The sequence below is a fragment of the Scheffersomyces coipomensis genome (genome assembly GCF_036884675.1).
Source record: "Scheffersomyces coipomensis strain NRRL Y-17651 chromosome Unknown DFJ63scaffold_4, whole genome shotgun sequence".
Lineage (NCBI taxonomy): Eukaryota > Fungi > Ascomycota > Pichiomycetes > Serinales > Debaryomycetaceae > Scheffersomyces > Scheffersomyces coipomensis.
In genome coordinates, this window is record NW_027042895.1 from 1,346,649 (window position 1) to 1,371,407 (window position 24,759).

At 31.0% G+C, this 24,759-nt stretch overlaps 7 protein-coding genes across 7 annotated transcripts; 2 read left to right on the forward strand and 5 right to left on the reverse strand. All coding sequences in view use genetic code 12, as the record gives it.

Annotated features, from left to right (window-relative positions):
- Positions 1-3,805: 3,805 nt before the first annotated feature.
- PTR2 (Ptr2p) lies at positions 3,806-5,695 on the forward strand (the record flags this gene model as incomplete). The annotated part of the gene is made up of 1 exon (XM_064905030.1): positions 3,806-5,695. The coding sequence occupies one exon, from the start codon at positions 3,806-3,808 to the stop codon at positions 5,693-5,695; it is 1,890 nt and encodes a 629-aa protein (XP_064761932.1).
- A 526-nt stretch (positions 5,696-6,221) lies between these two features.
- On the reverse strand, positions 6,222-7,616 carry PHO113 (acid phosphatase; the record flags this gene model as incomplete). Its single annotated transcript, XM_064906219.1, has 1 exon — positions 6,222-7,616. One exon carries the CDS (start codon positions 7,614-7,616, stop codon positions 6,222-6,224), a length of 1,395 nt encoding a protein of 464 aa, XP_064761933.1.
- A 1,758-nt stretch (positions 7,617-9,374) lies between these two features.
- On the reverse strand, positions 9,375-10,771 carry VMA4 (H(+)-transporting V1 sector ATPase subunit E). The gene is made up of 2 exons (XM_064905431.1): positions 10,489-10,771; positions 9,375-10,389 (listed from the first exon to the last, which is right to left on the reverse strand). Exons 1-2 carry the CDS (start codon positions 10,507-10,509, stop codon positions 9,730-9,732), a joined length of 681 nt encoding a protein of 226 aa, XP_064761934.1. The 5' UTR covers positions 10,510-10,771; the 3' UTR covers positions 9,375-9,729.
- Positions 10,772-12,080, reverse strand: CRC1 (carnitine:acyl carnitine antiporter). The gene has a single exon (XM_064903674.1). It carries the CDS (start codon positions 11,757-11,759, stop codon positions 10,905-10,907), a length of 855 nt encoding a protein of 284 aa, XP_064761935.1. The 5' UTR covers positions 11,760-12,080; the 3' UTR covers positions 10,772-10,904.
- SPC98 (Spc98p) lies at positions 12,081-15,195 on the reverse strand. The gene has a single exon (XM_064903673.1). The coding sequence runs from the start codon at positions 15,045-15,047 to the stop codon at positions 12,402-12,404; it is 2,646 nt and encodes an 881-aa protein (XP_064761936.1). The 5' UTR covers positions 15,048-15,195; the 3' UTR covers positions 12,081-12,401.
- Position 15,196: 1 nt separating this feature from the next.
- HEM1 (5-aminolevulinate synthase) lies at positions 15,197-17,472 on the reverse strand. Its single transcript, XM_064903672.1, has one exon. The coding sequence runs from the start codon at positions 17,238-17,240 to the stop codon at positions 15,513-15,515; it is 1,728 nt and encodes a 575-aa protein (XP_064761937.1). The 5' UTR covers positions 17,241-17,472; the 3' UTR covers positions 15,197-15,512.
- Positions 17,473-19,997: 2,525 nt separating this feature from the next.
- Positions 19,998-21,017, forward strand: ADH5 (Adh5p; the record flags this gene model as incomplete). The annotated part of the gene is made up of 1 exon (XM_064905019.1): positions 19,998-21,017. One exon carries the CDS (start codon positions 19,998-20,000, stop codon positions 21,015-21,017), a length of 1,020 nt encoding a protein of 339 aa, XP_064761938.1.
- Positions 21,018-24,759: the final 3,742 nt, after the last annotated feature.

Consider the following 24,759-nt stretch of genomic DNA (forward strand, 5'->3'; position numbering starts at 1 on the left):
TGCTCTTATCATAGAGATATACCTTAATTACCTTCCCCTTCATATGCCAAGTATATGAGGTTCTATCAACTTTTTCTTCAGTGGTTATAAAAGTCAGTTACTTACTTAGTTACATTTTCCAATGTCTGCTGCTTCATTGCTTGACTTTAAAATGTAGACGTATCCAAGTGTCAAATTCTTAAGTCAAAGGAAAGCTTTCTTTTTACTTGTTAGTCACTTTTCTTTTCAATCTTAGATTTTTATAAGTTTTCGATTAAAAAGTTTGTAAATTATAGAGAAAGACCCTCGTCCTCTTTGTTTTAAAGGATTAGGAGTATTGTACAATTAAGAGAAGGTCGAAATAAAAATTACAATCTCTTTAATTCCAAGTCTGAATAGGAGTCAACCAACATTTCGGTTCCTCTGTTTTTGATCTGATGAACTCATATTCAAATCTCTATATATAAAATGCTACAATTTCTTTACTAACATAAATTTGGCTGTTAAACGATCCGTCTTCTGAAAACAGTAAATTTTGACGTACAAAAATCATTCACAGTGAAAAAGAAATTTTTGACTTTTTTTTTATTTACCTAAGCGAAACATTAAAAATTTATGGTTATTAATTAATGCCCATAAGCAGCTAAACATATGCCTCAAGAGTTAGTCGAGATAATAACCAAATGAATACAATGGGTGCTATCTGAACATCTCGGAAAAACTATTAAATGAACATCTGAATTTAAAGATAAGCAGCAGCCAATACAATGAAAAACCGTTTAACATGCTTTTGACAACATCTTAAAGACTACGATGACGATGACGAATGTTGAAATTTTCACTTAATTTGGATTTTTGGTTGGTTGGGATGCAGGAAGCTCAAAACCAGAATGGGACGAGTATATAAATATATCTATCCAATAATAAGCGACGTATAATATATTACCGGAATGTAATAATTAGATTGGACTGTGGTGGCGGGCTTTGTAAAATTGATGTGGACAGACAAAGGAAGATGATGTCCGGGAACTAGCGACATGCCAGAGGGTGGCTCAGATCTCATCAACAAATGGAATACGTAACCACCACAGATCATACTGGATGGAGCTGATATACGCAATCAGTATAAAATATACTTTATCTAAAACTGGGTTTAGGGTCATAAAAAAACTATAGTAAAGATTAATGTGCATCAAATTCTTCTCGATCGGCCACCTAATAAAGTTTTCGTTTGGTGAAATATTAAATAGATAACTATATGATTGCAAATAAAGTACATTGATCTTACCACAAACCCGAAATGGTGAATAAAAATAATTAAAAAGCTGTTGAGAAATGCCGTTCTTTTTGCCATTCCATCGAGAGGACTCTTTTTTTTTTTCATCTTGTAATTTTTTGGTTTGACAGCTTTTTTCGGTTTTGTGATAATATTTTCCTACAATCACCTTACTCTGCTGCCACTTTCCATTTCAAATTTTGCTGAACTTAATCTCCTGTTATATTCACCAGTTAACTCCACAGTTCGGTGTAATTAGCATCAACGTGCTATTGTGTCCAACGGCACCATCGTTAGTTTTTAATCTCTAATGTAATTACACTAAACTGTATTTCTGATAGAGTAATTGTATTTTATTTAGTGAAGATATACTTCCACTACCCTTTAAATAAGAGTATCTTATAGCATTTATTGATAGTTACTATATACAAAAAATTTGAATAAGTTCTACAAAACGTTGTGATTCAATTTATGTAACGTCAATTGATAAGATGGCGCAAAATGTAAGGCTTTAAGGTGCCTAGTCAAAAAATTCTTCATCCCTCCTTGAATTTTGCTTTTCACCCCCCTTGTACCTTAGCAAGAAATTTGAGTGGTAAAATAGCCAAAAGAAGGAATCGATATTTTACAGTTTAGAGCTAACATGTAAATACATTTTACAGTTTAAGCCGCTAGCAAATCTAAATGCTAGACACCCCCCATCAACTAACACATTCAACAAAGACCATATGTGCGTTCACTAGTTTTGTCCATTTGATTGTGGGGACCATGAAGGGGGTACATTTCAAGGAATAAGAGATAAAGAATCACACGATGTTGATGTTGGATACTTCGGAGTAGTCTTGTATTTGAAATTAAAAGACTTAAGGTCAAATCGCCTATCGCACGCAATAGCCATTACCTGATAGTGAATCTGATCCAATTATGGATTATGTATAATTATATAATTTAATTTTCCTTACCGTCGTAAATTAAAAAGGTTATTCCATATTTGAATTATGATTTCATTAGGCTAGTTTGTTATGACATGCTTGCGGGGATTGCGGATTACTATAATCATATGAAATAAGTAACTAAACCTTTTGTGAGGGCAAATATGACATAAATAAAATTTTATACGGCAATATTAGAACAAAGAAAAAGCTACTGATGTAGGACTGGCTCCAAATTTCAACAGTTACATAATTATTATTTACGGATTATGGATTTATTTTACAGAAGGAATAATGAAATCCAAATGTAATAGGTTGGGGAACATCTCTAGTTCAGTCCAATGGAGAAAAGTTGAATGGTCAGAAGATTACATTTAAAAAACTGGCATGATATAACAACGGTTTTATAAATATATGTTACTTCAAATGATTTCATATTATTATTTTACAACATTCGAGCCCATTTTTGTCGTTGTAAAGTAGACTTAGATTAGATAAATCATCCTTTATAAACCTGGTTATTAACGGTAAAATGCGCTCAATCAGTAAAATTTGCTCTTATCAGTGAAACAAAAATAAAAACATTTCTTTTTTTTTTTTCCTTTTTTTTCTTTTTTTTTCTTTTTTTAGTTCTTTAAACCGATTTGGCATTTCACAGCAACAGCCTCTATTGTGACTTGATACAAACTGTAAATTTATACCCTATTATTGGGTCAGATAATGATTAACATATGTACTTATCTGACACTAGTTTTTACACTTGATCCCAGGCGTAGAAAAATACAAGTCTTTAGTGAGCGTTAAGCTGTTCACCGTCACATTACTTACCCCCTACTTAACATGAAACTAAACAAAGATCCTTAGTTAAGAAAACTGTTTTTGACACCAAAGTCCAAGCATTCTTATCCTTCTATTTCTTCATTCAATCGTTCTTTCTTTTTTTTTTTCTTAGTATAGCTAAGGCTGCTAATTTCTTTTTTGACATAATTCAAGTTCAGATCTGCTAAATTGCAAAATGAATCCGAACCAAAAACAGATTAATTAAATGAATTGGCTTTAAAAAGAAATTGCCACTATTATTGTAATAATTAATTTAAATAGATAAACTGTGGTTATATTATCATACTATTTTTTTGGTGCCGTACCATAGATAATACATATTTTAACTGTGTATGTATTAGGACTGTGTATAAAGACATTTATTTCTGTTATCGCGTAAGTTAAAAAATAATTTAAGACAGCCATAAAAAAAAAACTAAGATTTTTGCAATTCCTGCACGTACAAAAAAGTAATTCATTATCAATATCATAATCTCTCTAGAAATATTATATCCACTTTATTTTTTTGGGTAGATTAAGGGTGGTTACTTATTAGGGAATTGTAAGCCATTTTTAAACGTACGGCTCTGATCTTACTACTACTGGTTGTGTCTTTTACTTTTTCTATCATTATTAATTTTAGACAATATTGATTAAATTTAATTTATCGTTGAATACGATCTTAAATCGGTGGAGATTTTTAATATATAAAGAAGGATAATTATCCTTGATTGTTTAATTTTTAAACTTAATTTTCCTTTATTTCTTTTCCTTTTTTATTATCGATCAATAATCAATCATGTCTGACCAATCTTACGACGAAAAGAAAGGTGCTCCAATTGATCAAATCATCTCAAAGGATGTCTTATCCGATGAAGATTACGATTTCGAAGATCCTCACAACTACTCCACTCACTTTGTTGATGAATATAACCCAAGAGGTTTAAGAGTTCCAACTAATGAAGAAGCTGCTAATTTAAGAAGAGTTTTAGGACATGCTTCTTATGCTTCCTACTTAATTTGTCTTTGTGAATTGGCCGAAAGAGCTTCTTACTATTCTGTTACTAATATCTTAACTAATTTCATTCAAAGACCTTTACCACCTGATTCACCACATGGTTGGGGTGCCCCAGCTTCAGATTCTTCATCTGCAAGTGCCGGTGCCTTAAATCAAGGTTTACAAGCTGCCAATGCTTTAAATTTATTACTTACCTTTGTTGCTTACGTGGTTCCATTATATGGTGGTTTCATTGCTGATACCAAAATTGGTAAATATAAGGCTATTTGGATCGGTGTTATTGCTGGTTTAGTTTCCCATATTTTGTTCGTTATTGCTTCTTTACCATCTGTTTTAAAACACGGTAGTGCTGCTTTAGCTCCAACTGTTATTGCTATTCTTTCTTTATCTGTTGGTACTGGTTTTATTAAACCAAATTTATTACCTTTATTAATGGATCAATACCCTGAAAAGACCGATGTTGTTAAAGTTTTAAAATCTGGTGAAAAGATTATTGTTGATAGACAAAAATCTTTAGAAAGAATGACTTTAATTTTCTACTGGGCTATTAATGTTGGTGCTTTCTTCATGTTAGCTACTTCTTATATTGAAAGAAGAATCGGTTATTGGTTTGCTTTCTTCATTCCAATCGTTGTTTACTTAATTTTACCAGGTATCTTAATCTACTTAAGACCAAAATTAATCTTTAACCAACCTCATGGTTCCGTTTTAACTAACTCATGGAAGGTTTCTGTTATTACTTTCTCCAGTGGATGGATTTCAAGATGGAGACAAGGTACTTTATGGGAATATGCTAAACCATCTAACATGATTGCTAGAGGTAGAGAATATTACGATGCTAAGAAACAATCTCCAATTACCTGGAACGATCAATGGGTTTTAGATGTTAAACAAACATTCAATGCCAGTAAAATTTTTGTTTATTTCATTATTTTCAATTTAGCTGATGGTGGTATTGGTTCAGTTGAAACTTCCCAAGCCGGTGCTATGACTACTCAAGGTGTTCCAAATGATTTATTCAGTAACTTTAATCCTTTAGCTATTATTATCATCATCCCAATCCTTGATTACGGTATTTATCCAATGTTAAGAAAGTATAAAATTAACTTCAGACCAGTTTGGAGAATTGTTTTCGGTTTCGCTTTAGCTGGTGCTTCTCAAATTGCTGGTGCTGTTATTCAATGGAGAGTTTACGAAACCTCTCCATGTGGTTACCAAGCTACTAACTGTTCTAACAATGGTATTGTTTCTCCAATCTCAGCATGGCAAGATGTTTCATTATATATTCTTTCCGGTGCTGGTGAATGTTTCGCTAACACTTCCGCTTATGAATTAGCTTATACCAGAGCTCCACCTGAAATGAAAGGTTTAGTCATGGCATTATTCTTATTCATGTCTGCTCTTTCAGCTGCTTTATCTGAAGCTGTTACTCCAGCTTTAATTGATCCATACTTAATCTGGCCATTCGCTGGTATTGCTATTGCTACCTTCGTTGCTGCTGCTGGTTTCTTCTGGCAATTCAGAAACTTACATATTGTCATGGAAGAAGAAAGAATTATCAGAGAAGGATTAGATAGAAAGGATGAAGAAGAAAGAAGAGCTCATGGTGGTATTGAACACGATGAAAACTTAGAACCAGTCACTTCTATCAAATCTGCTGTTGGTAAATAAGCAAATTGAATTGGAAAAGTTGAACTTTCTTTTTTATTTCTTTTACAAGAAAGTATTATTATAATTCTTCGTTATATCATTTACTAGTTTTATTTTGATTTTTACTTTTATTTTATTCGTTTTTCAGTTCTACATAGATTTAGGGTTTCTTTTATCAATTTTATTTTATAATAAATATATTTTTTAATTTTAAAAAAGATCTAGTCGTAAAAAAATAATTTTTTTCTGGAGGTTGCATATTTAAGAAAGTTTAAATTTAGAGTGATCGTTTAACTAGGTAAAATGCTAAATATAGATTTAAAAAGAAATTATAATTTAAATAATTATTCTAAGGTGAATTTGACGGAAGACCAAATCAAAAGATAAAAAGATAAAATAATGATGTAATCAAATGGCAATAAAGAAAGTTTAAAGACAATTACGATGTCCATGTAAGAAAGCATAAATAGAAAAATCTAAAAGTATAAATATTGATAAATAAAAACGCAAAAAGCTTTTATGTGGGGGTATCTGAGGTATTTCGAGCCTAGAAATCTCCAAGAGGAGCTGAATAGTTAGCAGTGGTCCAATCCCAGTAGAAACTTACTGATTGTGGTTGAGATGAATTAAGTGCACAATTTTCAGCAAAGTCAATACCACCAATTCTGTTATTAATATAAGTTTCATATTCACTGAATTCACATGAGAAACCAGGACCAGAGTTACATTGAGGAATTGGAATAACTGCATCATTAACAATGTATCTGACATATGAAGTATTCGAACATTGATATTTTTCAGTGTAAACCCTAGCACTTTGAGGGACAATTGAAGAGTGAACGTATGGATTTGGGAATGGAATGTAACTGGTTGGTAATAATTCTTTAGGTTCGAGTATACCTAAAGCAGCATGGAAAAGTTCAAGATCGGTATCATGGGTGAATGACAACCAGATCTTTTGTTCAGCAGAGTCATTTTTTAATAAAGTTAACGAAGCATTTAAGAGACTTGAACCGATGGTCAGTGATAAATTATTACCTGGACCTTGTTTATAGAAATCAGTAACATCAGTTTCGTAAGAGTTTCTGATAAATTCTTCATTAGTGAACAAATCACAGAATGGAGAAGCACCTCTAACATTGATTTCGTAAGCACACCATGAAAATAATTCCAGAACATCAGATTTAGTTAAGTCTAAACCTGGATTTTGAGCAACTAATCTATCAGCAATTGGCTTTAAATACGCAGTAGTATTATATTCAGCACTAATGCTAGAATTGGCACTTGAATTATAAGCATTACAACCTTCTCTCGGAGTTAATGAGTTAGCACCAAAAGTACCAGACTCACTGATAATATTAAATTGAACATTATCATCTTCGTCGAAAGTATCACCTAAGAAACCACGGGCAAAATAGTTTGATGTTTGGTAAACTCTACCTGAGTTAGAAGTAAATATTGGTAAGGTGATGTTATCGTTATATAAAGCATCATATTTAGCTCTGAAATAAGCACCATGTTTGAGAGCAACAGTAACACCAGCATATAAACCTTGAGAGTTGCTTGGGGTAGTTTCCTTTTCATATAAGTTTGAATCGGAGACGAAATAAGTATAACTATTAAGGAATTCTAAATCACCAGTAAAAGTTTTGTTATAATTTTGGAATTTCTTATAAATTGGTTCAAATTTAGCACCATCACTAATGGATGGAAATCTTTCACCATGTCTGGAGAGTAATTGAACTTGTTGATATTCACAACCATCTGGTAAACCAACATCTATTCCGTAACCGTCTCTTTGAATATAAGGAGCTGATCCACCTAAGAAATTAATGATATTATAATTTTCAGTTGCAGCTTGTTGTGGAGTAGCAAGCTCTTGGTAGATGTTTTGACTAACCAAAAGTAAACCACTGTTAATTAAGTTAGAAATTGAGACCATTCTTAATAATAAATTTTTTACTGCAAAAAATATCTTAACTTGAGGCTTTGGATAAAGGCTTTAATCAATTAAAGTCTGTCGTGAAAGTAATCATTAGAAAATTGAAATAAAAGTAACTTTATTGGATTGTGCTTCTATTTATACTAACTACAACATATAATACAATACCTTGATTTTTCAATTAACAAATTATGGCTGTGAAAATTCATTAATTAAGGATCAAATATTGAAAGCAGTAATTTAAATTTATTAGGGTTATAGCACATGTTAATAGGGCGGAAAGTTTAATTGAGTAAAGTTTAAAATGGTTCACCAATGGATTAACTTCGCTAATCAAAATAATTTACAAAGCTGCAATTAATTAACCTATTTGTGGTAATTCTGAGGAACAGGGGTAAGTATCAGCCATATCGAATAGCCATTAAAGCTCGAGTAACTCAGTATTGTCGCTTTGATTGCCCCAAAAATTTATCAGATCACACTTTTTCTCCGCCAATCTATGTAACCTTTTGTGAATTTGACTAAAACATTCTTGCTGCAACCAGAGGGTTCATTATCCACGTGTAATACAGCACCATTATTATTTCAATTTTACATTTAGCATCTTTATTCACAACCGCCGTCAATGTCATTGTTTCACGGTATTACCTGTGAGTATTACATTATAATCTTGTAGAAATACCCCTATTTAATGTTGGTATCTCAACACTGTTTTCAGTTGAATTTCATAAGAGGTCTCTAAATTTCATATCCGTTTAATGAGGACAATATCTGGCTATCCATGGCATAGTTACAATGAAAATTTTTCTTTCAAACAAACATGAAGCCGTTCCAATATTATTAACAATTGTGACAAGTTAGACATTTGAAACTGACTATTGTTGTCTCATCCTCTCCTTATTTCACCTTTGTGTCCATATGATAGATTAAGGTTAAAACAACCCTTACAGATTAGCAGACCAATAGTCGAATCCAAATAGGTAGTTAACTCCATATCAAGGACTCTTGTTCTAAAAAAAAGCTTGGATTTGCTTTGTAGTTAACAATTTATATGCTCTGTAGATCTTGTGAGACTATGAAATCAAGGCACTCGAAGGCAATAGTGTTTATGAATAGTATCGGAATTTCTTGTAAGGCTGAAGAAATCAGCTGTAATTCCTGGAAAAGGTTAAGAGTTTTTACTTATTCGGTCTGTGAATAAACTTGCCTTGTTCCTGACTTTTTGTGTATTTCAAATTATAAGCTTTTTTAGTCTTTGCTTTCAATAATTCTAACTCTGTCGTGTATTCTATTTCATTCAATTGTAACAATGAAATGTCAAGAATTGTTCACCAATGATTGAGACTTGACATTAATCAACAAAGGTTTTATACTCAAGAATATTATTGAAACCACTTTCAAAATAGGGAATTTCGCAACCGGGACCTACTTCATATTAAAGAATGTGACGATCATTATTAGCAATGTGTCTGAAGTGAAGGCTTGCCATATGATACATTTCTCTATTCAGTATACATAATAATAATCTGTTTCTAGAAAAACCTTCTCAGATGGTAAATCGTCGTACTTAATAACGATCCTTAATATACTAAACTTAATCACATGTATAAATGACAATCCAAGTTTGTTTGTATCATCTTCAACCTGTTCATACCCTAATCAATGGCATCAATATCGATAGTAATATTGTTCCCGAGTCTTGCAGAACAATGTATTGTTAATAACGATAGAGATATTCTACGTAAGACAAAGAAAAGTAAATTAAAGTAATATATGCCAACGTGTATATACATTACAAAATCATATACACTACAAATAGATAGATAAATTTAAATAAAATAATAAAAGTCAGTAAGCATTGGTATGATGAAATAAATGTATATAATTAATAGTAAAAATATGAGAATTAAAAAAACGGAAAACTTCTTGGGGTACTCATATATGTATAAAAAATAGCTTTATATGAAGCTCGTTCTCGTATAACGAACTTTTCAAGAATGGAAATGGTTAAAAAGAATAACATAAGATGCATTTTTGTCTAAATGGGAGTAGATAGATAGATTAAATAGGATAGATGATGAAGGAAGGAAATGTGGATTGTATTTCTATCCAACTAATCAAAGAATTTTCTGGTAAGAGAAGGACCAAATAATTCTAATCTAATAGCTGGTAAGGCTTCTTCGGCCAAGATCTTTAATCTTTCTTCTAAGGTATTATCAACTTCGATCTTACCAGTACCATTAATAACAACAACACCACCGGCAATATCACTACTTAAAAAGTTTTCGTCATCGATAGCGATATCAACAGCGAATTTAGATTTAGATTCAAAGTTCTTAGCAGCTTCAATGGAAGCTTCTTTAGCTAATTCAAGATCACTTTGTCTAACTCTTATACTGACTTTATCTTCTAATAAAGCCAATACACCTTCTTCAATTAATCCAACTAAAACAGGTAAATATTTTGATTTATCAGTAGTAACATTCTTTAATTCATTCTTGACTTCATCAAATATTTCATTCAAGACTTCTTCTTTGGTAGATAAGATTCTCAATCTAGTTTTATTAGCAATGGTTGATTTTGTAATTTGTTGAGCTAAAGATGCTTTCTTTAATTTTTGTTCATAATTAGAATCAATAGCAGCAGTTTCACTTCTAACAATGGATGCTTTTTCAATTTCGTATTCTTCATCAGCCTTTAATTTGATTTCCTTAGCCTTTTCTTTGGCTTCTTTCTCAATGAAAGCTTGCATCTTGGTAAGTTCAGATTTAACCTATGAGATAGATAGTTAGTATTAGTTTGGTCAAAGCTATTATTCCCACATCATCAACAGTCAATTGATGGGAGAACAATTCATAATTACCATACATACTTGTTCGTCTGATAAAGTCATCTTGCTGGCTGTGTCCTTTCGATATGATTATGGTTCAATTGATTACCCTTCAAAAGTATTCAATGTCCTTTTGATTTCAACCAGGACTAACCCTTCCATCTTATCGACATCTTTTTTTTGGATGGATTAATTTAAAAAAAATGTCGAAGGGAAAAGGGATGTCGTTAGACATGGCACGGTGCACGACATTTTCTACATATTTTGTGTAACCGATAATTTTGTTAAGGTCTTATAGCAAAACGATAACTAACTTATAATATCTACAAATGATATGATTAAAACAGATAACACTTTTTTAATAAATAAATAAAACTAGTAAACAATAAGCAATGAACAGATAAGAGAAAAAAATGCAATATATATAGAACTAAATGATAGGATAAAATCACTTTTATTTATGCTAATTTATCAAAGAAATTTCTAGCCAATTCAACTCCTAAGAAAGTAGCAGCATTAGCAGGGAATGATCTTGCTAAAGCTGGACCAACCCCAGGGAAGAAAGCTTTAACACCACCTTTAGCATAAATGTTCTTAGTAGTTTGTACGATTGAAACACTAACATTGGAAGATTGTTGAGTTGATTTAATAGTATCAATTGGGAAAACACCTAACCACATAGAAACACCAGCAAGACCACCAGCAGTCATAATAGCAACTAAAGATAATTCATTACTACCTGGAACTGATAATTTTTCTTTGACATATTCATAAGTAGCGAAATATAATGCTGAACCAGGACCATCTCTAGCTAAAGTTGCAGCTGAACCTTTAAAGATTGATCTTAACCCTCCAGTTCTATACATTTCTTTAACCACAGCACCCATTGAATTATTCTTACCTTCTTGAATTTGCATCATAACTTTGATTCTTTCAAATGGAGCAGCCACTAAAGTGGTTGGAATAGCACTAATGAACCCAGCAGTTGAAATATGAGCAATAGTGAATTGATCACTAGTCTTTCCAGTATAAGATCCAACCAAACGCTTACCCACATCATAACCCCAGAAGGATACAGCAAACATAGGAGTAACCCCTAATAAAGGAGGCAAGACCCCTCTATAAAGCCCCAAGGGACCATCTTTAATAATGGTTTGTTTAACACATTCAATCGATGATTGATATAAACCAGTTTGTAATCTAACTTTGACTAAATCAAAAGGATGCCCAGTTAACACAGCACAAATACCCCCGAAACCTCCGGCACCGAAGGATTTGACGTTTTCAACTAGTACGTTATCGACTTCGTCCATTTTATGATTAACAGTTATTTTGGTAGGTGAAGTAGTGAATGTGATATGGAATGATTTCTAAGTGAGTACTAGAAAGTTTGATCTATAAGGTTCTATATCTAATAAATAATATAAATAGGATGATATAAATGACTTTTGAATAAAGAACGAAGCAGCCAAATATATGTGATCTGAACTATACCAATGGGAACTTGCTCTTATCGTAGTTACTATCGTATGATAAATGTTCTGAAAAAAGTCTAGAAAAAGTCTGGGGATATAAATGATTTTTGTAAACCTGTGCGCGAAACAAAGACCAACATAATTTTGTGGGTGAGGGTGAAAGTCCGAGGAAGTTTAAAAAATTTTCTTAACATTTGCTAAACAGTAAACTATCCAATGACTATTGGTTAAGATATTTCGAGGAAATTTATAATTACATAGTAGATATTTATAGGTTATCGATTGGAGTATCGATTGGTATAGGTATAATAGTGGTCGGAGTGGTACATAAGGGGTATCTATATCTATTTACTATGGATAGTGAATGAATCTACACTATTTCCATGTTTTTTTTTTCTTCACTATGATTCAAATCCAATTACCGAGGATTATCAGATTTAGCAGGAAAATGCTAGTGTTAATTGACGATCAAAATTTGAACTAAAATAATTTGCTTAAATCTTTTAATTCGTAATCCGTGCGTAAATCTTGAATAAACTCATTAACCGTTAATTTATAATCTTTTAAATAGATTTGTTTATAAATCTTATTAATTATATTTTGTAACAAATTCTCAATATTTAATAAATCTTGATCAACCTCATTGGTCATATCTTCTTCTTCATCTGCATTTTCTTCTTGCTCTTCTAATTTTAACAATAATATATAATTGGTAATTAAGTTAAAATATTCTTTGGAACTTATTATAAATTGAAATATTATATCCAATAATTCATAAATTTGTTTAATATAACTCTTCCTTGTGACTTTCCCCATCGAATTTTCATTAATTAATTTATTCTTAATAATTTGATATAAATATTGTTCATGAATTGATAAAATCTCATCAATAGTTAATTCATTCATATTATTATCAGTTATAACCGTAACATCATTATTTCTTGTCTCATTAATTAATTTATTAATGAATTTCGAATTTAAATTTTTCACTAATTCAAAATCACTACTTTTACTAACTTTATTCGATTTGAATAATTTTTCAACTAATTCAATTTGAAATTTATTCTCAATTAAATCAAACGATAAATAATTTATTATCACTTGTAAAAATTGAATCATTTTATTTCGAATAAGATTTATAGAATTGAATGATTTAATAATCCATATAATCTTTCTTTCTCGGACTGATAATCCAATATTAGTAACGGTTGATACGGTAGTTCTCTTTAATCGTTTGTATTCTTCATTTATACCTCGTAATTCATTTTTATTTAAACTAATTGATTCCATAAAATTCTCATTCAACATTGATTGTAAATGTCTTAATTTCCATAAGAAATTGAACATTTTACAATATTGAATCATGGTCTTAGAATCAAATAAATGACTAATGGATAATCCATCAAGTTTAAAATCAATAATAAATACTTCCCATCCAATATTGTTATTGTTGTTATTATTATTAGTATTGGCTTGATTATTTAGTATTCTAAAATCAATTCTATCTCGATGTTTAAAATGATTCATGGATGAATGTTTGATTGATTCTTCTAGGATTTGTGATAAGTAATTCAAATTCAAATTAAATTTCAAATTATTAAAGAACTCTCCACCTTTCAATATAATTTGATTTATAAAATCTTCATTCTCAATGAAATATAACCGTTTAAAGTTAATTAAATTCTCTATAAGATTATTTTTGGACCCATATAATATAATCGTAACGTAATTCAATAATTCTTCATATTGTTGATTGATTAATTTTTGAAATTTATCATTTGATACTGAAAGTATTTCTCCATCAGTAGGGGAAGCTAATTTATAAATCAATTGATTATACTTATTTCTATATTGATTAATCCATTCTAATTCTCGACAGTATTTCAATAAAAAGATTAACATTTTTCCTATTTGATATATTTTGAATCCAAGATTCTTATTAATAAATTTGGGTATTCTATTGGGTAAAAACTTTATAATATCATTAAATTCATCTTGTTCTAAATCAAACGTTATGAAAAATTCATTATTCAAATCCACTAATTCTCCATTAATTAACCAATTCTCTAATATTTCATTATATGGTTTAATAATCTCTTTAAAAATAGTTAAACTTAAACTTTGAATCTTTAAATCACCAAATTTAATTAATTCATAAACTTTAATTAATAAATCCAATCCATTAACAGTATCCAATTCATTAACAATTGAATATAATAATCTTAATTCATATACCCAATTTTTATATAACAAGTTATAAATCTCAAGTAGTGATGAACAATTATTAATATTGAATATTTCATTTATATCTTTAACGTATTGTAATAAATAGGATTGCATTATCTGTATATAGGCGACTTTTATAGGACTTTTCAATTTATCACCTTGTTTATTATATAATTCATAACTGGTGGATAAATTCTTATATAATAATCCACACTCTAGAATTTGAAATAACAATCCACTATAACTATTATTGATTGAAGTTGGTATGACGATTTGTTTACTATTATTGGAAAAGGATAATAATTTCGAATCCAATCCTATCAAACTATAAGATAAATATTTGATGATGGTTTCTTCAGGTAATGTTTGATAATATGGTTCAATAAGTTTATCCAAACTTATTAGTTGATGATATTGTTGTTGTTGTTGTTGTTGTTCTTTACTATTTTTACTACTTTCTCTGAATGGGGAAGATCTCAAATTCGTTGACCGTATACTTTCACTAATTATTCTTTGATTCACTTGAGGTGATGATTCAACATTTATATTCCTACCACCTTGTTGTAAAGCATCGAAGAAGACAAGATAATTAAAGATTTGATCTAAACTTTTGAAACTCTGTAATGATTCAAGAATCGTTTGGAATTTAACCCATTCAGCTTGTAATCCTTTACTCACAAAGTAAACACGATATTGATTCGTCAACTGATTGATTTCATGTATCGTTGCTCTATTAGATGATGATGATGATGATGATTGATTAGATATTGTTTTAGATATTGATGATAATAAATCACTGGTGATACTCTGGATGAATTCATCACCAAACTCAGCCGGTACCAACGACTTGACAAGTCGTCCCGTATATAGTTTTACCAACTGACTCTTATCTAGAGCCATTCTCTATGTGTTCGACAAGGGGGTATCTTAGATCTATTAGTTGGTGATGGTGCTGCCAATTTTCAGTTTTGTTATTGTTTACATTTTGTTTTGATTTTATGATTTTTTTTTTGGTGCAACGCGCGGAGTGGTAGAATATACAAATTTACTTACAGTATAAGATTGTAATTAGAGAGAGTGATTTTTTTGGCTTTTATTGGATTTTTGATAATAAACAATGTTGAATAGCTATAAAGAGTATATAATGTCAGTGTCCTTGTAAAGTAAACGTCCTGAATAGGTAACATTTTAAAGTATAAAAAAGAATTATTTTGAAAAAAGATAGGACAACCGTGAATATGTGAGAGTGTGTGTTTGAGTAGGTGAATTTACAACAGCATTAAAAAAACGACAAAACATCAGATCGATTGATTTATGGTCGGTAAAAAAAGAATGACGTGTTGTTGTCACTTCTTCACGTCAGATTTAATAAGCTGAAACACCAGATGAAACACCAATTGGAGCAACAGTTGGTTCGAAAACATTTGGATTCAAATCAGCATCAGTTAAATTCAATTGTTCATCAGTCCAAATATGTTCGATCTTACTTGCATTTTCAGATCCAACTCCACATAATCCACCTTGAGCTTTCCAATCATTAATTCTATTTAAATTCAATTCATTAAATACTGAATCTAAAGCTCCAATCAATTGATTTGAAATTTGAGGTCCATGACCTGGAGTTGGAGTAATTCTTAATCTTTCTTCACCAATTGGAACAGTTGGGAAGTTGATAGCTTGAACATAAATATTATGTTTATCTAATAATAAATCACTTGCTCTTTTAGCATCAGCAGCATTACCAACTAATACTGGAACAATATGAGAAGGATTTGGTATAACTGGAATACCAATGTCATTAAGATTGTTCTTGACATATCTAGTGTTCTTTTGTTGACTAATACGATCATTTAAAGTTGATCTTTGATATCTAATTGAAGTGGATGAACCAGCCATAATTGCGGGTGGTAAAGTGGTAGTAAAGATAAACCCTGGAGCATAAGATCTAAACCAATCAATTAATTTAGCTTTACCAGTAACATAACCACCAACAGTACCAAACGCTTTACCTAAAGTACCAGTAACCATATCAATTCTATTCATAACAGTTTCAGTATTGACTTTATTCATACCTGATTTTAATTGAGCATCGAAATTAAGATGTTCAGCAACACCAGCACCATGAGGACCATACATACCAACAGCATGGACTTCATCTAAAAAGGTTAAAGCACCATATTTATCAGCTAAATCACAAATGGCTTCAATTGGAGAAATTGAACCACACATGGAATAAACTGATTCAAAAGCAATTAATTTTGGAATTGATTTTGGATATTTAGCTAATCTAGCTTCTAAATCTTGTAAATTATTATGTTTAAAGATTTCCTTTTTAGCTCTTGAATTTCTAATCCCTTGAATCATTGAAGCATGATTTAATTCATCAGAAAAGATAACTAAATCTTTTAATTTTTGACCAAACATTGATAACACAGCATCATTAGCTACAAAACATGAACTAAAAACTAACGCCGCTTCATGTTTATGTAAAGCAGCAATTTCAGATTCTAATTTAATGGCATGACGATTATGACCTGCAATATTTCTAGTACCACCTGCACCTGAACCATAAGTATCTAAAACTTTTTTCATTTCTTCAATAGTTTTTGAATGTTTTCCCATACCAAGATAATCATTGGAACACCAAACCGTAACTTTATCAGATTCATTAGTTCTATGAGCCTTTGGGAATTCATGAGCTAAACGATTAATATTATTAAAGAAACGATAAGATTTATCAACTCTTTTCTTTTCCATTTCTGATTCCAAATAACCATTATAATCAAAAACAGTTTCATTAGATGAAAGATTTAATTGATTAGCTGGGATTTGATTAGATTGGAATGAATAAGGAGTGGAGTTTGATGATTTAACCGTAGTTGAATTTGAACTAGCAGTAGCATTCAAAGGATTAGAAGCTCTTGAATAATTTCTTGATTGTTCCTTGGCTTGTAAAGCAGCAGCCATGAAGGGACATTGACGAGCTTGGCTTGCTAATCCACCTGAGGTTGAACTTAATTGACGTAAAGATTGAACTGAAGATGATTTGACAAAGGGACAAACTGTCATGGAGAATTTAGTGATTGATTCCATCTTGGGTTTAGATCCGTTGAATGATGACTTCTTTAGTTTGATTTGATTTTGTAATGACTATTGAATTAATCAGAACCTAACCTAATTCAAAATGATATCAAAAATGAATCTAGATCACAAGGAAGAAGAAGAAATATAAGACAATATATACAAAAACAGTAGATCTAAGAGTCAGAAGAGTCCAGAATTCAAATTTTCAACGGTGTTTGTATACGACTTGTTAACAGATGACTAAAACAGGAAGTTTTTCGCTCGTGCAAAAAAAGAAAAAAAAAAAAAAAAAAAACTTTTTATGACTCTGTGTGCAGGACCATTCCCTTTGGTCTAATTGAGTAAACAAATCCATAAAGGCATATTCAAACCCCCTACCAGTTCGTAGTTACTATAGAGATATTCGATTCATACAAGGTTTACCATGGGGTTTGACTATGATATATGTATTGAATAGTATATAATCATGGTTAATTGAACCAATCCAATGGTATGTAAAACTAAATTAAATTAAAATAATATGTAGCCATTTTTTTTTGTTTGATTATTATAAATCATCATAATTGGCTAGGTCCCATTTAAATTTTTGTGGGGATGATGATAATTTGAAATGTGAAAAAATTCATTCGTCAGAAAACAAAAACGATAAAAGTTCGTCATGTGCACAGAATCAGCTGATCAAAATTTCATCTCCGGTAATACATTTCATCTCATCATCTGATGTTCAATTGGAAATATTGATCACATGATATAAAGTAACGTGATCTTTGTCGTCCTGCATATACTCCTGCAACTATGATTCCACTCTTTCTGTTAGCAAATGCACCCATTTTGAAGCACTATTATACCTGTTTCATATAATTATTTTTCATTTATAATTAATCTAATCTAACATATCATATCAATTGACGATATCATCCACATTTCATCTTTGAATGTGGTTGTGGTTCAAATAAACTTTCTTAGTCTTGTCTCTTATTATAGTTGTCGTCACAAAATGTCCTTGTTAAAAAATAATTACGAAGACCCAGACCAATTTTTTTTTTGCTCCCTATTTCGTCAATTTAGGGGATAGAGTTTTTATAAAAGATCGACATCATAATCAAAACTATTTAAAAAATAGTATTATTAATCAATATTAATTAGGGATCTAATTAATATTTCACATCATTGAAAATGATGATGGTGATGTAACGGCTTATTTATTTCTTTACAAATAAATAACCCTGTATTATACAATAGTTTACCATCCTTATGTCCTACAATTTGATATAATATTGGTTTAAACAATCAATTTATCAAATATTTTAAAAAAAAACTTTACCTTGCATCAATTATTCCGAGTTTAATTGTAATTATCCACAAGATCTAAATACCACTAGTTTGAAAAAACTGTATACATACTGAATTCCTTAAAAAATATTTCGTTAAGGTGATTTCTAAAATTAAAAATCAACAAACACTACATTACATCCGAATCTACATCTACAAGTGAAATTTACCTTTAAAAGCATAGACTAAATTCAATTACTATGCTTCAAACTATTTAAAATCTTCTATAAATATTATGAAAATCGTAAGCTATTTGTCTCTACAAAAAAAAAAACGACCGTGACCCTTAAAAAAATCTCGTTACTAGAAAATTACCCTAAGAACCGCTGTTTATGAACAAAACTGCTTATTCAATTCATAGTAATCTACCCGTGTAATATACTATGGTAACTACAACCTAAATACCTCCAACTTGAAATAAACACCACCACCACCCCCTATAGCTGCTCCTGCCCCCCAGTCTTTCGTCTTTCCTCGGCGCCAAATATCCCCCTTTTCCCTTCAAAATTGCCGCTTTTAAATACAAAATTACATTTTATCTGCAAAAATTATTTTATACAGTCAATTAACACATTTAATATTCACTGATGATCATTCTTATTGTATTATTTTTGGTTAGTATACTTTGAAAAATATCTATAATCTTCTTTCTGCAGTCGCAAAAATTTTATCATACAATTTTTATTTAACAGGTGATTCAAGCTTTCTCCTCCTCCACCACCTACTCCTCTTGCTCCATACTTTAAAATCAAATATTGGTTCCTGCTTTTAACAAAAGGAAAGACTGGAATTGAAAACTCATAACATGATACGGTTAAACTTAGCTTTGTGGGGTAATTAAAAGTCTTTTTATAAACGTATTTAAATTTATTAATTTATTCTATTCACAAGAGGCCAAATTAATTTTACACAACCGAACAAAGTATGTTTAAACACAAAAAGTAACGTGGTAAAGTAATTAGTTTGTCTTTTTTATTACCAAATGTGGATTGATCATACCGAGATTTTTAGTCTCCTTACCTTTCTCATTATCACTCTAAATCCCTATTTCTCTCCTTATTTTACTTTTTAATCACTTTTAATTATTTTTTTAGGTTGTTGTTGTTGCTTTTTAAATTAAACTTACATGCATATTGTAAGCTTTTCCCTTACTAGCCTAATTTAGCGGTATTTTGAATGATATTTTGAAATTTTTAACAATACCAATTTTCCATTAATTTTTTTACGACTAAAGATTTAATTAATATATAAGCCATACCATTTAATCTTCAATTCTATTTCTTTAATATTCATATCTTCTTTTTCAGTAACAATTAATTGAATTAATTTATATTAATTATAACAATTTTCGAAATTTATCTATAGGAAATTTTTCAAATATCGCGTTAAATTACTTACACACAAACAAAATATTGTCAAAATATAATTAAAAAAATGACACCAGTTCCAAAGACTCAATATGGTTTTGTTTATAATACTACTAGTGGACTTCAATTGAATGAAAGTCTTCCAATTCCAACTTTAAAACCAGGTCAATTATTATTAAAAGTGGAAGCTGCCGGATTATGTCACTCAGATTTACATATTCTTTATGAAGGATTATATTGTGGGGATAATTATGTTATGGGTCATGAAATTGCTGGTACGGTAATTAAAACTGAACAAGATGAAGCTGGGGCTTATAAAATCGGTGATAGAGTTGCTTGCTTTGGTGCCAATGGTTGTGGAAATTGTGAATTTTGTAGAAAAGGTAATGATAATGATTGTCCAAATGCATTTTACAATTGGTTTGGTTTAGGAAGTGATGGAGGTTATCAACAATATTTATTAGTTAAAAATCCTCGTAATTTAGTTAAAATTCCAGATAATGTTGACTTTGCCGAAGCAGCTGCCATTACGGATGCTGCTTTAACTCCTTATCATGCTATTAAATTAGCTAAAGTTAATCCCTTAACTAATTTATTAATTATTGGTGCCGGTGGTTTAGGTACAAATGCTATTCAAATTGCTCGTACATTTGGAGCTCAAATTACAGTGTTAGATAAAAAGCAAAAGGCTTTAGATATAGTTAAGAAATTAGATCCTGAATTAAAAGCTTATACGGAATTACCCGAAGATTTAGCAAAAGGTAGTTTTGATGTGATTTTAGATTTGGTTGGTGCTCAACAAACTTTTGAACTTTCTGAAAAGTATGTTAAATCAAAAGGTATTATAGTTCCAGTTGGTTTAGGTGCATCTAAATTGACTTTTGATTTATCTAATTTAGCATTGAGAGAAATCAGTCTATTAGGTTCATTCTGGGGAACTTCTCAAGATTTAGTTGAATGTCTTGAATTAGCAAGACAAGGTAAGATTAAACCACAACTTCATACTATATCATTAAAGGAATTACCTAAAGCCATTGAACAGTTAAGAAATGGTCAATATGAAGGTAGAACTGTCTTAATTCCATGATCAATGTGAAATCATCACCTTAATTGATCGGCTGACGAGTTTGCTTTCATGCTTTTTGTTTGTTTATCTGTTTATTCGTTCGTATCTGGTTATATAAAAAAACACTACAGATTTCTATAATAATGCAAGATGATTTTTGGCTGTTAAAAAAGGGAATAATATTTGTAGTTAGAAAAGAGGAAAAAGTATCTATTGCTATTTACTCTTTCATTATCTATTGCTATTTAAATAAAATTTAAGTGAAGCTAACAGAATGGCCTGTTCACATTCTTATAACTTAGTCAATCTTACGAATACAGTACAAACTACCTCCTATTGATATATCAGTTATGATTATATCAACTGAATGATTACTTTATGTAAGTCGATTAAAAAGTTAATTTATATCATAGTTTTGCAGTTCATTTCGAGTCAAATATCTCAGACCTTAGACAGGAGATATAAGTGGCATAAATTTGTAAGACCCGCTAAGGGAAATTACCGCCAGTATTTTTGTTCTTCGCAAAATCTGAGGCTTGGATGTTTTAGATAAAGCAAAATTTTTTTAGATCCTTTTTTTTTCTTTACAATTTTGAAAAGTCAAAATGCTTTAACCAAAAATAAATTTGTTATATTATAACAAAGCTAAATAATAAATAAATATACTGAAAGCAATAGTAATGTACATATGTAAGTAATGAAACTTTAGACCCCTAACGGAAAAAAAAACAATTCAGAGTTTTTAAACCAGTTTTACATGCATTAATTCTCAATTAGGTTTACCATGAATGGATTGGAGAACCACTTGAACTAGGGGAATGTCAATTTGAAGAACATTGACAGGTTACTTATAGCTTGGTAGTGTTACATGAAGCACATGAACATCCAGATCCACATTTACATGAAGCACCACAACAATTAGTTGATGATGATGATGATGATGATACTGAAGTCGAGGTTGAAGCTGAAGCTTGAGTAGTTGAGTTAGTTCCACACATATTGATAAGTCTTGTCCTTATGTTGATATATTTTAATGTATATAAAGTCTTGAACTAAATAAAAGAAACTTCAATATTGTAATTTGCAAGAGATATCTTTCAATTTATATTTAATCTAATTTATTTTTGTTCTTCTCTGCTGTTTTTTTGAGATACGGATCCAATTACCTAATTAGGAATCAGTTGGCGTCAAGACACAAAATCTTAATTTGTAACATCAACTTGCGCTAAAGTTTTCAAATATTAAGTATCGTGAGATTATTTTTCACGTTGCTTTGGAATGGTCTTTTCAATATGTATATATATAAAATATTGTACATTTCTACTGTAAATCGTTATAAAAATAATATTATATATTATAAATTATAGTGAACTAATCACTATCGAAATTATTGGCCGAAAAATAGAAGATATAGAAATAGGAAAATTCAAAAAGGATATCACATAATAAAACAAAATAATCAAGTTAATGATTCAAATAAATAATGATCATATCAAATGATCAACAGAAAAATAAAACTAAACGAAATGTGAAAAGAAAAGAAAAGAAAAGAAAAGAATCATAAGAATGTAGTATGCACAAACTTGGAAATATCAAGACTAAATGAATATTCCCATTAACACCATCAAGAGCAAGACTAATTTGGATACCTTCAAAGAAGATGATCCTTCGAATGGAATTGTCAAACTTGGTGGTGACGATTCTAATGACGAATATGATGTTTCAACAGAATATGCTGCTGCTAAAGACTCTGAATGTCCGTTAAACACTGAGTATGCAGCTGCTAAGGATATTGATGGTGTAGGTTGAACAGATGTTTCTCCTGTTGGATTTGCAGATGGTCCGTTGAATACTGAGAACGCAGCTGCTAAAGAAACTGAAGGTGTGACAATGGTGGTTCCAGTGCCTGAAGTAGTAGTTTCTATGGTCGTTGTTTCTGGAGTTACAGTGATAGTGGTGATTATTTGCACAGTACCCGAAGTACTGGTAATGATAACAACTGACACTGTGGGTGAGCTGAAAACAAATGAGGCCGCTGCGAGTGAAGTTGAAATAGCGTTCGTGCTTGTAGTAGGTGGAGTAAGTATGCTAGTTATAGTAGATATCAATGTAACAGGACTTGTAGACGTGGTACTCGTAGTTGTGGTAGTGAGGATTGTTGTACCTGTTCCAGTAGCAGTTGTAGTTGTAATCGAAATCGTCGTTGGGCCAGTACCTGTAACAGTAGATGTGATTGTTGATCCTGTTCCAGTGTTAATTGTCGTTGTTGTTGTAATAGTGCTAGTATTTGTGGTGCTAGTAACACTAGTGGTAGTTCCAGTCGATATTGAAGTAGTAGATGAGGTCGAGGTTGTTGACAAAGTAATAGTGACGGATGTAAAAGTTGTGGAAGTAGTAGAAGCCGTAGAAATGGAGGTCGTGGATGTTATTGTGGATGACAAAATAGTTGAACTAACACCAGTAGGTGTTATTTCGGAACTAGGCGAAGAAAGAATTGTTGAAGAGAAAGTAAGTCCGGAGCTTTCTGAAGTTAGACCACTTGAACTGGTCGTTGAAATAATAGATGAGTTTGTATAATAAAACAGTGATGATATGACTGGCGGGGAACTAGATGAAATTGGAAGAGTAGTCAAACAAGTGAAATCCCTCTTCGCGTAATTAATTAACTGATCTCCGTCAAAATAACAAGTCGAGTATGTTGTAATCAGTGACGACTCCAGCTCAGAGCTAGACATAAAGGAAACACTTGTTATCGTACTAATTTCCGAACTTGATGAACCAAGACTAGATGGTGGAGGAGAAACTGTACTATAACTGATGCTAGAGAAGCTAGACAATTCACTTGATTGGCTTATACTTGTTGATGAACTGATGGAGCTGCTTATTTGCAGACTGGATACACTATAATAACTTGAGCTAGAACTAGAACTAGAACTTGAGCTCAAACTTGAACTTGAACTTGGGCTGGAGGCAGAACTAGAACTAGAACTATATGAACTGCCTGAAAAGGTACGAGGAGTAATACTTAAACTACTAAAACTTGAAGACGATGATTCTGAACTTGAACTTAAGCTTGAACTTGAACTTAAGCTTGAACTTAAGCTTGAACTTGAACTTGAACTAGAACTAGAACTAGAACTATATGAACTGCCTGAAAAGGTACGAGGAGTAATACTTAAACTACTAAAACTTGAAGACGATGATTCTGAACTTGAACTTAAGCTTGAACTTAAGCTTGAACTTGAACTAGAACTAGAACTTATGCTTGAACTAGAACTAGAACTAGAATTAGAACTAGAACTAGAACTTGAACTAGAACTAGAACTTAAACTTGAGCTAGAACTAGAACTAGAATTAGAACTTAAACTTGAGCTAGAACTTGAACTAGAACTAGAACTAGAACTTAAACTTGAACTAGAACTAGAACTAGAACTATATGAACTGCCTGAAAAGGTACGAGGAGTAATACTTAAACTACTAAAACTTGAAGACGATGATTCTGAACTTGAACTTAAGCTTGAACTTAAGCTTGAACTTGAACTAGAACTAGAACTAGAACTTGAACTAGAACTAGAATTAGAACTAGAACTAGAACTAGAACTAGAACTAGAACTAGAACTAGAACTAGAACTAGAACTAGAATTAGAACTTAAACTTGAGCTAGAACTTGAACTAGAACTAGAACTAGAACTTAAACTTGAACTAGAACTAGAACTAGAACTATATGAACTGCCTGAAAAGGTACGAGGAGTAATACTTAAAC